The sequence below is a fragment of the Tenrec ecaudatus genome, chromosome 7 (assembly GCF_050624435.1).
Source record: "Tenrec ecaudatus isolate mTenEca1 chromosome 7, mTenEca1.hap1, whole genome shotgun sequence".
Classification (NCBI taxonomy): Eukaryota; Metazoa; Chordata; class Mammalia; order Afrosoricida; family Tenrecidae; genus Tenrec; species Tenrec ecaudatus.
In genome coordinates, this window is record NC_134536.1 from 132,763,080 (window position 1) to 132,777,405 (window position 14,326).

Sequence of the window (14,326 nt, forward strand, 5' to 3'; positions counted from 1 at the left end):
TGCGTCTGATGCTTTGTAAATAAAAGACATAAGGCCGAGAAGATTGCAGGGAATACGGAAGTCCCGTTGTTTACCTCTCACCCCTTCCTCGGAAAGGTAAGCCCCTTCATTAATTTGCTGCATCCCTTCCATCGGTATCGGCTTTAATAGCGTGAGTTAGACCGCCGTGGGTTTCTTTAATGGTATAAATTCTGTCATCGTGTTCGTATCACTCTGTGACTGGCTGTTTCCCTTGGCATTCCATTTTATTCATCTATGTCGATCTATCCAAAAGCCGCCGCATTTGAACTTGCCTAGTACTCCATTGATTAAACTACCCCGATTCATTCCTCTTTTCCGACACAGACGTCCATCGAGGCTGCATAGCTGTCGTCACCTGCTTGCTGTCGCAAACACTGTTGCAGTGAATGTCCCCGTCTTTCACACCGACGGCTAAATTCATTTCAGAGACTACGTCAATCCGGCTGAGAGGAAATACGATCAGAATGCCCCTTCAAAACAACAGGCTGCTGAGCCACAGGCGCGCTCACTTTGGACACGTCATCCTGAAAGACCAGTCGTTAGCCGAGGACTTCACGTTTGGGAAAGTCAAGGGTCAGCAAAGTCTAAGGAAACTGCCAATGACGTGAATTGCTCAAGACAATGGACTCAGAGATACCAGCAGTAGTGCGGTGGCACAAGGCCAGGCAGTGCTGTGTTCAGCCATATGTAACGTTGGCAGGAGTCAGAGCTGACTCAGAAGCAGCCAGCAGCTTCAACATCTACATGGACCAGAAATGCACTGCCATCGAGTCACGGAAGATGGGTAGCAGCCGTACATGGGGTTTCCTAGGCTGTCGATCTTTATGGGAGCAGGGAGTATCATTGTTCTCCTCTGGACAGATTGGTGAATTTGAACTGCTAACCTTGAGGTTTAGCAGTTCAACACTTACCCAGCTGTGCCTCCAGGTACTACCAGGCATCTATATTAACATAGTAAAGATCTATAGCTATAGATAGATAGATTTATCCGATATTAAGTCTATTTCCTAGAGATTAATCTACCTACCAGGAGATAGATAAATGATAGATAGATAGATAGATAGATAGATAGATAGATAGATAGATAGATAGATAGATATCATCTCCTGGTAGAAGATTTATCTCTAGGAAATGTGCTAGTAGTCTACTGATGGGTTATAGTTTAAATGCATTTTCAATTTTACCAAATATTGGTAAAATTTACCCCCCCCCAAAAAATTTACAATGTCTATTCCCATGAGCAGTATATAAAAGTTCCCATTTTTCTGTGTCCTCACCGACACTTATTTAGCTAGACGCTAGTTTTTCATTCTGCTCTAGCCTGGTGGGTGTGAAACAGTTAATCATGAGTGTTCTGAGTTGCGTTGCTGTCGTTGGGTAGCATCGAGTTGGCTCTGAGTCATATCAGCCACAGACATGAAACACCACCCGGGACGGGGCCATCCTCACAATTGTTCTCATGGCTGAGCTCATTGTTGCAACTGCGCGTCCATCCATCTTGCTAAGGGCCTGCGTCCTTTCGCCGCCCCTCCACTTTACCAAGCATGATGTCTTTTGAATTGATGGAGCCCCTGGTTATTTGTGAGCATGAGCATTGCTTCAAATATTGATTAACCATTTTCCTGAGTTTTTTTTTCTTTATGGATTGCTGGTATCTTTTGCTTATTTTTCTGAGGTTATGCTTTTTTATTCATTTGTAGGAATCATTTTCAAAATTCAAATAGCATTAGTCTTCTGTCGGCTATATGCATCATAAATACCTTTTTCCTACTCTTTTAACTTCATGGTAAACTTTATCAAGCAGAAGGACTGGTTTTTAAAATTTTGAAGTATCTGGCCAAATATTTTATAGCAATACTTTTTTCCTGTGCTTTATATCGTATTTTTAAAAGAGAGAAAACACTACCTTCGGTGATTTAAGATGTGCGTCCATATTTTTTTGTGTTCATGTGAAAGTTATATTATTTTACTTTACAAATAGCTGTAATCCACTGTAGTGTTTTATTTGTGTGTGTCATGTGAAAAAGCATGCTCAATCATGGGGCTATCTGGATAGTCTAGCACCACGTATTAATTAGCCTATCATTTCCCACTCTAGGAACTCTGGTGACATAGTGGTTATGCACTGGGCCACAAGGTCCACAGTTCGAAACCACCATATCCTCTGCTGGAGAAAGACCGGCTTTCTACTCCTATAAACTGTTACAGTCTCAGAAAGGGCAGTTTTACCCTGTTCTGTAGTTTCACAATGAGTCAGCATCGATTCTCTGCCAGTGAGTTTGGGTTTCTTTATTTTCCCCACTGTGATGTACTGTCACATCTAACCTACACAGCATTCTTAAATAAGCTCATCCCACTGCACTAGTCTATTGGTCCTTTCATGGACCAATAGTACACTGTTTTATCTACTGTGGCTTATGAAATACCACAGCTTATGGCAGATCGTGTCCCCACTGATAGTTCTTTCCCATAATTAATTATTGCAAGTTTGGGAATATTTGCTCTTACATATGATTTTAAAATCAGTTTATTAGTCTTGATCCACAAGTAACATCTGTAGCTTTTTAAATTGTGATTGGATTAGAGATATTAATAGAGTAATATATAAATTAATTTTGAGCTTTTGTCTCTCTTTCCTCTCTTGGTATCTATATAAACAAAGAGAGAGATCTCACACCATCTATTCAGGTTTTCTTTTTATGTTTTCAGTATTTATTATTTGCCCTATAAATGTCATACTGTTTAAGATGAATACTTAGCTATTTCATAGTGCATTGAATATGTTCTGGTTAATTATTGCTGGACTGATAAAATTTCATTAATTTTGCATATTGATCTTATATTTGCAAACTTGCTCAATTTTTAGTCCTTAATAACTTAGAGATGCTCTTATATTCTTATGTAAACCACCATCTTTTCTGTACACAATGCATCTTAAATCTTCTTTTGTTTTTGTTTGCCTTGCATCTCTCTCTCTCTCTCTCTCTCTCTCTCTCTCTCTCTCTCTCTCTCTCTCTCTCTCCCTCTCTTTCTCTCTCTCTCAGGACCTCTGGTTGAATAGCAGCAGTGTCAGTGAGCATCCTTGTCTTTAAGTTGTCATTACAATTGTAGTCATGAATTATCCTAATTCTAACCCCCTTTCTGTAATGTTGACATTAGGAATTTGTAATATAGCTAGCCAAGTTCAGGTCTGGATTATGGTCATATTTTGAGATAAAGTTATATTGGTAAAGGAACTGAAATGACTCCTTCCTGACTTTCTGAATTAACCCGCCCACTTCTCTTATCAGCCAGTCAGGGTGAGTGTTGGAAAGAACTTGACTTAGGGTTCTCAGTGTTTCAGGGTCTGCAGTGGTTTTGCTGTGTGCGATGGTGTTAGCTTCCTGGGCAGTGTTCTAACTCTCTTGGTATTATTCAACATTTCCACTCTTCAAATTGTTGTTGTTTTGCCATTTCTTTTTCTAGACGCCCATGAACCAAGCTTCGACTCGTTCCCACTGCATTTTCACGATTCACCTAACAAGCAAGGAACCGGGATCTGCAACGGTCCGTCACGCCAAACTCCACTTGGTTGACCTGGCTGGTTCAGAACGAGTTGCAAAGACTGGAGTCGGGGGCCAGCTTCTAACAGAGGCCAAGTATATCAACCTGTCCCTGCATTACTTAGAACAGGTAAAACAGAGTGCGATGTAACCATAGTAACCACTTGCTGAGCACGTACTATGTGTCACGCCTACGACAGCATTTTCTAGGTGTTGTTTCATGTAAACATCTCAAGAGCCCTGTACTCTCTGAGTTATTAGTCCCATTTCACAGATTTTGAAACGCAGGCTCAGTAATTTCTCAAGGGTGCCCAAATAGGGGTGGGTGAGGATTTGAGCCTAGATTTGATTGATACCAAAGCTGTTCTTTAGCAATGGTTGTTATACTTTCTATCTTTATTATAAAATTAGTAAGGTGTATGAATGCAGATTATAAATGGCCTACTATGGCTATTTTTTTGAGACAAGTAAATTGGTTTTGTGAACATAACCTAGAGATGACCAATACTTAGCTTCTGGGGACTTCATTGAGTTAGTAACTTTGGGCCCACAATGGCCCTCTTTGCCTATGATAGCTTACCCTTCCCACTCCAAGTTGACTCCACTCTACCCCCAGTCAGTACTCTATTTTTATTTCCTGAAATTAACTCCAAGGGCAGATAAAGCTCATCAGAGTTTAGCCAAAGAAATCTTCCAGGAAAAAAAGAAATGTCTATCTTTTTTTTTTTTTTGAAATGTCTATCTTTTAAATGAGTGGATTAAGTTAGATGATTTCTCCAGTTCTTTTCAGCAATGTGATTATAAATTTTATAAGCTGGATTTTAAGGTGGATACAATGTCCAATTCTAAAGAGAGAGAGAGAGCGAGAGAGAGCGAGAGAGAGAGAGAGAGAGAGAGAGAGAGAGAGATAGAGATATGCATACATAAAAACTGGAGTGGGGAAGTACAGGGTACACCGATGAGGTGGAAGGGCTTGTTAATGAATGTTCGAGGTTAAAAGATGTGAGAACACACACAAACCCAAACCCTTATTTTCAGCTGCCTAACTAAACCCCTGTGAGATTGATGTAGCCTTTATGCCGAAAGCATTTTAAATGGAAAATTAGCTGAACACAGATTGAGGGAAGTCTACAGGGTTTCAGTTTGACCCAGGTGCCCCAGTAGATAGCCTCGAAGGGTTAAAGCCTGCGTGACATTCAGAGGAGGGTGATGGTTCTGACGAGTCAGCGTTGCTGTGCTCAGATGGTACCCTCGTCTTGAACGAAGCGCAGCTTTGTCCTGAATGGGAACCTCGCAGAGCATGGATACGAGAGCCTAATGGCACATCGTCAAAGGGCTCTGTTGCAGAGAAATCCACATGCTTGTTTCAGCTGGCAGCACTGACCGCTGGAATTCCCATTACATCCATCTGTCCATATGCACTGATGTCTTGGAACCAATTACAATCACCCGAGGGAAATGTTCTGCCTGAGGTCATTGTATTCCCTCCTTGCTGTCCAACCTTTTCAAACTGCTGCTTGTCATTAAAATGATCTCTCTTCTCATTTCTTATCAGCAGAGTTCTTAAGAGTCAGTCATCTTGGTGACAAAATTTATACACACACACACACATCAGAATACATTTCTATGTGTTTCTATAGAAAGTATATATATAAATGCTTATATAGAAAAACACCATAGCCACCAAAACTACTGGTAGTTTTCTAAATAAAATAAATATGTAAACAAATAAATATTCTTACATAAAACATACTTATTTGATTCTATGTGTTTATGTAGAATATATGTGTATATTCTATATAAATCTATATTTCATTCTGTGTAATTATTTTTAAACAACTATTTTCAAGACCCTATAATGTGCCAAGAACGAGGCCAAGCCCTAGATACCCCCACTGCCATTGAGTCAATTCCAACTCACAGTGACCCTGTAGGACAGGTAGACGTGCCGCCTATGGGTTTCTGAGACGGTGATATTTTACAGGGGTAGAAAGTCATATCTTTGTTCCATGGAGTGGCTAGCTTTGCAGTTAGCAGCTCAGCACTTTCACTACTGTGCCACCAGGACCCTCCAGGCCTTAGAACCTAGCAGTGGGTCTGTAGAAACCGTCACAATCCACTGTAGAAATCTATGCATGAGTCATCGTAAGTATGTAGCTGGAATGCCGGAGAAGGCCAAGTACAGAATGGGAAGCGCTTATAAGGGGCTATCCGACCTACCCGGATGGAACTGAAAGCATGACATTAACCAGAAGCCGGAAGAATGAGTGGGAAAAGTACCAAGCCAGGATGCCAGGGAGAGTGTCAGGTAGCAAGAACCAGCCAGCCCAAGGGAGCACAGCAGCCCGCGGTGCCAGTCCAGGGATTGAGGGGCTCGGGGCCTCAAAGACATTCTCCGGCCATTGATCGGAGCTCTTTCAATGCAGTGCACCTGTTTCATCTGCACACACAGCACCCCTGCAGTTGTTAAATCTTAAATCATTTGATTGGCTTATAATTCACATACCATGCAGTTCAATCGTATTAAGAAGCATTGTGCAATCCTTAAACCATCAATTTTAGAACATCTTCTTCCTCCTACTCATTGTTGTTAGTTCTCCATTTCCCCCCAACCTCCCTGCCAGGACCCTCGGTAGTTATTAATCCAGCCGCTATAGATGTATTTACTTGGATTTCCTATACCAAAAAAAATCATATAAAACAAGAAGCAAATAACAACAAAACGATGACAAAATAAAACATAGAAAAACGCAGTCGAAAAATGTTTTCACAGGCGAGATCGAGAGGGGAACCCAGACAAAATGGAGAGGTTAGAGGGGAAGAAGGACGTGGCCATGGATTTGTGGGAGAAAGCCTGGGGGTAGCTTCCAGAGAACAGGCAGCGAGCAGAGGAGGAAAAATCTGGAATTGAGAGAGATAGAACTGGATAAGTGAGAAAGTGCCAACAATTATAGTAAAGAGAGTGGGCAGATAGATACTTACTGAAACAACTGGATTCAGGGGGCCTATCTAATTCAATTCCCCTTTCGATCATACTTCATTATGTGGCCAACGAGACTGGGAGCCTATCACAATTTAACTTGATTAGCTTCTTTCCTTCGGTATTCACTCAACAAATTGCGATGGAGTGCCCCCTGGGTGCTGGGCGCTATACTACGTGAAGGGAATGCATCGGTGATGGAGAAAGCGCCTGCGCCGTCACACCACGCGGGGCAAGGGTGACGCCTCTGAGCAGGTACATACTTACAACACAGTAAGGGAGCCGCTGCCATCGAAACCCAGCTACACGGGGCAGCAATTAACGAGCGCCTCCTTGTCCTCATTTAAAGACAGATTGAGAGGATGCAGCTGGAAGTCAACTGGCACCCTGGTTGCCTTACATTAGTGAGCACAGAGTCCGTTGGAGAAATTCCCCCGCAGAGCTGCGATGGTTCTCTGGCCACCATGGTGAAGCCTCACACCTGCTAGTTGGGGCGTCCCCTCTCTGAGTGGAATGTACCTTGTTGTGCTCACAAGTAACTAGCTTTCTGTCTGTCCGAGTACTGTTGGTTTGGGAGGCAGTACTTTCCCCCCAATTTTTCCTCCAAAACATTTTACACCACAACAGCAGGGTGCATCTTGGCCTTAGAAGCGGAGCCCCTGGGAACAGAAGGGAGGGAGCAGGCGTGTTTCTCCTCACTGCCAGCCTCACGGACGGGGTGCCCGTGGTGTGACCCGCAAGTGAGAAACCACGGGGAAGGGCGAGTGTTGGCGCCCGCCTCTTCAGAAATCAGAGACGCCGCTTCCAGCCTGCGTGCTGCCCCTGAGTGGGGTGTTTGCAGAGCTGAGGTTTCTGCGCAGCTCCCACTGACTGGCTGTGTGTGGAAGCAAAGCGAGGGGCGCCGGTTGTAACCGCTCTGAATTTTTGCCCACTTTCTGAGAATAATTTTCCATGTCCTTTTCAGCTCCTTCAAAGAAAGTCTCTTGAACTCACTCAATAGTCAACCAAATTGTTGGTTCCAGGCACAACCTCTAGCTACTTAGAGACATGATTCGACGCAATGTGAGGTTCCCCTCCGTTGCAGAAGGAGCGGCTCCAGGGACACCCCTCATTGTGTACAAACATGAAATCCCAAGTGCAAGTCAACAGGAAAAACATAAAACCCGGCAAAGAAAAGTTGCTGGCCACCTCCATTCCCTGCACTACTCAGGTCATTGGATTCCTGCTCAGTTCCGAGAGTGCAGAGGGCTCCACCGCACACAGCCCCCTTGGTCATTGTCCCAAACACCTGCCATTCCTAGAGCACCCTGGGAGTTCGTCCTTGGCCCCACGTGGGCTGGGCTTGCCATGGTATTCCCGAAGCTCCCTGCACCATCCTCCAGAGCTGCTGAGAGGACGCCAGTTCTGAGACCTCTTTGAACAAAATGATCTGGGACTGGGCTCTATGCCTGAAGCAGGTCTCCAGAAGGATCCTGAATGAAATTGCCTGAGCAGCCCTGCTCAGCGCCTAAGTTGTTTTTTTTTTTAACTTTATAAAAGAAATCTCAGAAATGGTCTCTCTAGATCTTGAAAGCATTTCTGTGAGATAGGCAGTCATGTGAACTTCATATAAATAAATATTTCAAATAGTGACAAATACTTTAAGAAAAAAAATAGTAGAGTAGCCGCCTGGGGAATCATTGGATCGTGTGTGTGTGTGTGTGTGTGTGTGTGTGTTTTGTTATTCGGTGGGGAAGGGTCCCTGGTGGCACAGTGGGTTAAACCCCAAGGTCAGCGGTTCAAACCCCACCAGCTCTTTCACAGGAGCAAGATAACGATGCTCTGCTTCCCTAAAGATTTACAGTCTTGGAAGCCCTGTCCCTTCTGGTCACTGTGCATTGGATTAGACTCAATGGCAGTGGGTTTGGCGGTTTTATTTAAGAAGAGCCTTTGGGAGGAGATGAAATGTGAGCCCAGATCCGAATGATGCGAAGCAAGCAGCCATAGGAAATCAGGAGCAGGGGTATTCCAGGTAGAAAGCACCGCAGGTTCAGAAGCTCCGAGGTGGGGTCGAGGGTGGAATGCTACAGCAGCAGCCCGAAGTGTGTTTTCTCTGCGTCCTTTCTGCCTGTGCTGCTCCGCTGTTTGTCATACGTGCATGTTCTGCCAAGGGATGCCAGTACGTTTCCAATTCTCCACAGGTGATCATTGCCCTCTCAGAAAAGCACCGCTCGCACATCCCCTACAGGAACTCCATGATGACCAGTGTCCTGAGGGACAGTCTGGGAGGGAACTGCATGACAACCATGATCGCAACACTCTCGCTGGAGAAGAGGAATGTCGATGTACGTTGCTTCTTGCCGGAAGCCCCAGTCTGGGCTTTTCACCGCGAAAGTATGAGATGGCATTGAGGGTGCGGGCTGGGTTTCCACCTTGCGGGGGTCACCACTCTGGGTTACTTGCCATTGCACATTATAATAACCTCATCTGAGAACGGACTCGATGGGCACAGCATGATTGGAAGCAGAAGCTGAACACGCTGCACACTTTGGAATGCCTGCTGCTCAGCTCCTTCAGAGCTCCTTCAGCTCCTGTTCGGTTTCACTCGTGGCTCCCAATATTTTCATAGTTGGAAGAATGCTTTTCTTAAACATGTTCTCGTGGATTAGGCGAAGGCTTACTGGGCGGATCATACTTTTGCATTCGACACTGCATACACATTGCGATTCAACCATCACTCACTCGTTTCCTCTTCCACTCTGCCTGCTTTCCAAACCCTTCTGAATGTTGACCGTCGGCAAAGACTGCCCTTCTGATCTTAAGTGATCGATTATTCGAACACAGTGAGTTCATTTCCAGCCTGAAGGGTAACTAAGGGCCATAGTCGGGTTCCTACCAGTCTCTACCTGACCAGTAAGCCTGGTCTCTTTATGGCTTTGAGTTCTGTTCCACATTTTCCCCACGGACTCCTGATGTGATGCTTCTCAGCACCGTTGGTCGTGATAGCCAGGGACCGGCTCACTGTGCTCTCAGGACTGTGGAGGCTGACGTGTGTGGTCCATTGGTCCGCGAGGCTCATTTCCTCCATGTGTCATGCTTTTCATGACTCTTCTCCCACGGGTCAGAGCCAGACCAGTAGGTGCACCTCAGTTAGCTGCTCGTGAGCTTTTGAGACCTTAGTTGCTATTCATTGAATTAGGATGTCGAGCATTATCTTTATGAACTATGATATGCCAGTTACCCACTAAGACTGTGGTCCTGGTCTCCAGGCCTCAGGGTGTTTGGTTATGTCTAAGAAGTTCTCAAACTCTGGTTCCTGTAGGTTCTGTCACATTCAATGGATATAGTTTACACCAAAAGAAAATAGACACATGCCAACGTCCTATGTCAAATGTACACCCATTCGGGAGCTGTCCTTCCCCTTCCCCTCCCCCTCATCTATTCAGCCTGCATGTCACCCCCACCCCTGCAGGAGAGCACGCAACCGTCTTTGCCTCCTGCAAACCTCCCACTGTTCTGAAGACATTCTTGAGCTCTGTCTCCAGGCATTGTCTTGCCATAGCACCCAGGATGCATTGCCTGGCAGTAGGATGGCGTTCCTGGGTGGAACCAGATGGCATTTTCTGGGCTCCAGTGTAAAGCTTGGGGCCCAGAAACCCTCCAAAAGGGAAAGACAGGAAGCACCAGGGGGGGCGCTTCTCAAAATAAGGCCAAGTCCCAAGTGCATTGTAAAGTGCTTTGAAAAACATTTCCTTTTGGTAGAACTTTTTATTTCGTTGCCTCTCATGCTTGTGGATTATGATTTTGCATGGACCGGTTTAACAGACACATTGTTGAAAACACATACCTGTTGCTTTTAAGGTCTTGTGACCCTTGACAGCATTGTCATTCATCGTTTATTAAGCCAAAGCACAAATTTGTTTAAGAAAATAAATAAATAAATACACCCATCGGGAGCCAAGTTCGTCAACTTGGAGATTTCCTTTTCTCCGTTGTGTCTTAACCACATCACTCTCCGAGCGCACATCACCGTGCTTTCTTTCCGCGACCAAAAGTCGAGTTGTATGTGCAGAGAAATGCCTCTCTCTGTCAGAACCTTCCTTAACGACCTTTTCCTTTCTTAGGAATCTATATCTGTCTGCAGATTTGCACAGCGAGTGGCACTTATCAAGAACGAAGCTGTTCTCAATGAAGAGATTGATCCCAAGCTGGTAAGCAACCTTGACTTGGTTTTACCATTCAGAGAATCACAGAGTCACTGAAATAAAGGTGCGGGGCACCTACTCTGGACCAGGCACTGTTCTAAGTCCTGGGAGTGTATTCATTGCATTCTCCCAGCAACCTTCCAAGTCCATGGTCTCGGTCTCCATGTTACAGGTAATGAAACCAAGGCACCGAGGGGTTAGATTACCTGCTCAGCGACTCAGTGCTAACCAGGTGTGGAGCCAGGGCTCAAACCCAGACCATCGGCCTCAAGACTCTGCTCATAACTCCAGTTCCCCTTCCCTTCACTGTTAGGATTCTGGGGAGCTCATCCAGTGTTATAACAGATACTTACATCTGACACAGCCCCAAGCCAACCAGAAAACATCGGCTGAATCCAGGAACTATTATAACTAGACCCTATTTTAGGAATACTTCTAGAGGACCAGAAGTCCTGATGGTTATTAAGTAGAACCATATTTGCATAACTGTACCACTACATACACTAGAGATTTTTTAAAAATCAGCTTGGTTAATGTATCAGTGGCCAAGTTTCTAGTTTCTAACAACGAATCGTGTCTTATTAAAGTGCAAGATAGTTAAAGCAAAAATATTTACAAGTCGCATCTCTTAACTATTCATTATAAACTCAATATTTGTTCCTGTCTCCATTTTGTTCAGCTTTCAAAAAGTGAAATGCAGCCCTATCAACCCATGTCAGTATGGAAATAAAGTATTTGGATTTTGTAAAATTCTGTTACTTGGGTTATATTACTTTTCAAAATATATTTTCTAGAAAATGAGCTGGGGTCAGCTATGTCACATGCCTTGTATGTATTTTTCAAGTGAAATCTCACCAATAGTGCTTTCTTTACAAATACTTCAAATTTGCTATCATATCAATTACTTCCTCCTGATGGTTTAACCTTCCTCCCCTGAAATCGCCCCATTGAAGAGTATTGGGAAAGAGAAAACAAAGAATTATGGTGACATCTGATTGTGCTCACCCCCGGGAGTACCAAGAAGCTCCCTGATGGAATTCTCTACTGGAGAAACCAGCGGGTGAAGTAAGATTCATCTCTCGTACAAGCCTGCTTCAGATACCAGCATCGCATGGTGCCCCAATTAGGGGAGGGGGGCGGGTACGGAGAAACCCAAATAACCCACTCCCATGAAGTCAATTTCAACTCGTAGCAACCTCATATCGGTTTTCCAAATCTGTAACTTGTCGTGGGAGCAGACAGCCTCGTCGTTCCCCATGGAGTGGCTAGTGAGTCTGAACCGCCTAGATTGAGTTGGCAGCACAGCACATTCAGCAGCTGGAAAGGGGAGAATAGAGTTAAAAGTCCTGAGTCAAGTGGACTTGAACTCTTCTTCCAGCAGCCTTATAGCGTGAGGTACCGAATGAGGACAAGCAGAGTCATTGGCCTGGAAACAAAAACATTTGTTTGTAATTCAAAGAAATAACTATATCGCACATGAGAGGATTTATTTTTTTCTTTAAATTTGGTTCAGGAGACTTTTCTTTGAGAGAACCTAAGGCATTTGAAGACGGGTGGATATTATTATATGTTTGATGTGGGTCTGAGAGAGATTTAAAGCAAAATTGGGAGTAAAAAGCTAATAGCTGTTAATTGAACAAATGTTGAGGTCTTCTGGTGCAAAATCATCTGATAATTGACAAGAGTTGTTTCCTGGTCTCTCTTATAATTGCTTCCAAACACTGACATTACCGCCCATTACTTTATGTCTAAAGCAAGAGAGATGTAGTTGAAAATTAGTCCCCCAAACCACTCACAATATAAGACACAACTTGGGTGGGATCGATTTTATTTTACTCTCCAAGTTTAATGGCAAATGTGGAGCCAGGCTTGTGTTGATCTGAATCACCAAGGACTTGCCTTGCTTTCTTTACTAGTATGGGTACCTCAAAGGAATGAGGTAATCAAGAACGGTGGACAGTCAGAGTCTGTGGCGACTGGGAATGGGCCCAGATCATCTCAGGAGGACTCCAATTCCAGAAGTGCCTACAGTAATTTGATGGGAGGTGTGGTTGTAATAGTCTGAAAACCATGAAAATGAGCCTAGCTTTGAGATTTCAATTAGATAAGACAGAAAAATAATTTAGTCGTTAGATTGAACCATGAAAGTCTCACTAAAAGTGAAAACCTGTGGCATTATTATGAACTGAATAGAGGGGGGGGAGGCTTAAATGAATGAACCTAATTCCTTGTCAAAGACTTTTCCTGCTGCGTAGCTTGATGATTCCAAGACTGTTCTTTGAAACGAAGCAAAGACACAAAACCCACTCCATCCTTTGCATTTAAATTCTAGAAGTACTGCCATGTTTAAGATATTCCACACCGTGTTTTCTGGAACTTCGGGTGCTGTTGATGCAATTCAGATAAGCTGAAACCCACCTGTGTGTGTAACATACGTCTTTTAACATATACAGCTGAGGTTGAGAGAAGTAAAGTGATTCTACGGATTGTGATGAGAGTTGTATGAGTCCCTAGTAAAAAGATTTTTTTTTAAAAAAAAGAAGTGAAGTGATTCTCCACGGGTCAGAAGCTAACTTGATGCTACAGTTGTTCTGGAGTGGAGGTTGTAACAACAACAACAACAGCAGAAAGTCAAAGTCCTAAAACCTTATAATGTTGGTGTGGACCCCCTCTACTCCTCACCATCCTCATGAAGCACTGAGAACTCACCTGGAGCTAAATCTACTCAATAAAGCAGGGAGACCTTAAGGAAGCTCATCTCTGAGCAGGGACTCCTGTTAGAACAGAGAAGGGCGTTTCTTAGAAAATTTTAAATCCTAGGCTCTGGTTTGAAGTTCAACGTTATATAACCCTCGGAGTCTGGTATGCCTCAATTCAAGAAGGTAAAAAATGAATGATAAAGTAAATCCCAAACAAGAAAAAGACAGAAATAAAAAAGAACAAATTATTTTTGTTTTAAACTTAATATATAGAGAGATAGACATAAATATATATGAGAATTTGTATATTAGTTTATATATGTACATATATGTATATGAAACGAGGAAGTAGATGGACTTTGGGCCTCTACTTAATTCTTACCTCAGTACAAGAATGGTGCCTTCTAATATTGTGGTATTGTATGAGACCCACATCCCTGACATGATCACTGAAGACAGAATGGGTGCATAAGCAAATGTGGTGAAGAAAGCTGAAGGTGCCTGGCTATCAAAAGAGATAGCATCTTGAGTCTTAAAGGATTGGAGTTAAACAAGCGGTCATCTAGCAGGGAAGTAAAAAAGCCTATATGGAAGAAGCACACCAGCCTGTATGATCATGAGGTGTCAACAGGAAGAGGTACCAGAAGTTCAGAAGACACATATCCAAATCAAAAAGAAAGGGAGCTGATGCAGTGGAGACCCTAAGTCCATGAGCAAGACACTTGGACAGTCCCTCTTAAAAGCGCCCCCACAGATTGAAGAATAACTCCAGGGTATAGTGTGGTACTGATAAACCATATAACTATCCTCTAGTTCTTTAATATTTCCTCCCCTTATTATCGTGGTCCATATGTGCTAACCCTCATTGGTTATGTTAGACTTGCGTATGTTGATTTGTTC

General features: G+C 43.6%; 1 protein-coding gene across 1 annotated transcript in view; it reads left to right on the top strand.

Moving 5' to 3' along the window:
- The window catches only part of LOC142452954 (kinesin-like protein KIF6), a 233,191-nt gene that overhangs the window by 165,390 nt on the left and 53,475 nt on the right, over positions 1 to 14,326 (top strand). Inside the window, exons 7-9 of the mRNA XM_075554110.1 lie at positions 3,487 to 3,693; positions 8,724 to 8,867; positions 10,647 to 10,733. Of these exons, the coding sequence (XP_075410225.1) occupies positions 3,487 to 3,693; positions 8,724 to 8,867; positions 10,647 to 10,733 (438 nt within the window). The remainder of the gene's footprint in view (positions 1 to 3,486; positions 3,694 to 8,723; positions 8,868 to 10,646; positions 10,734 to 14,326) is intronic.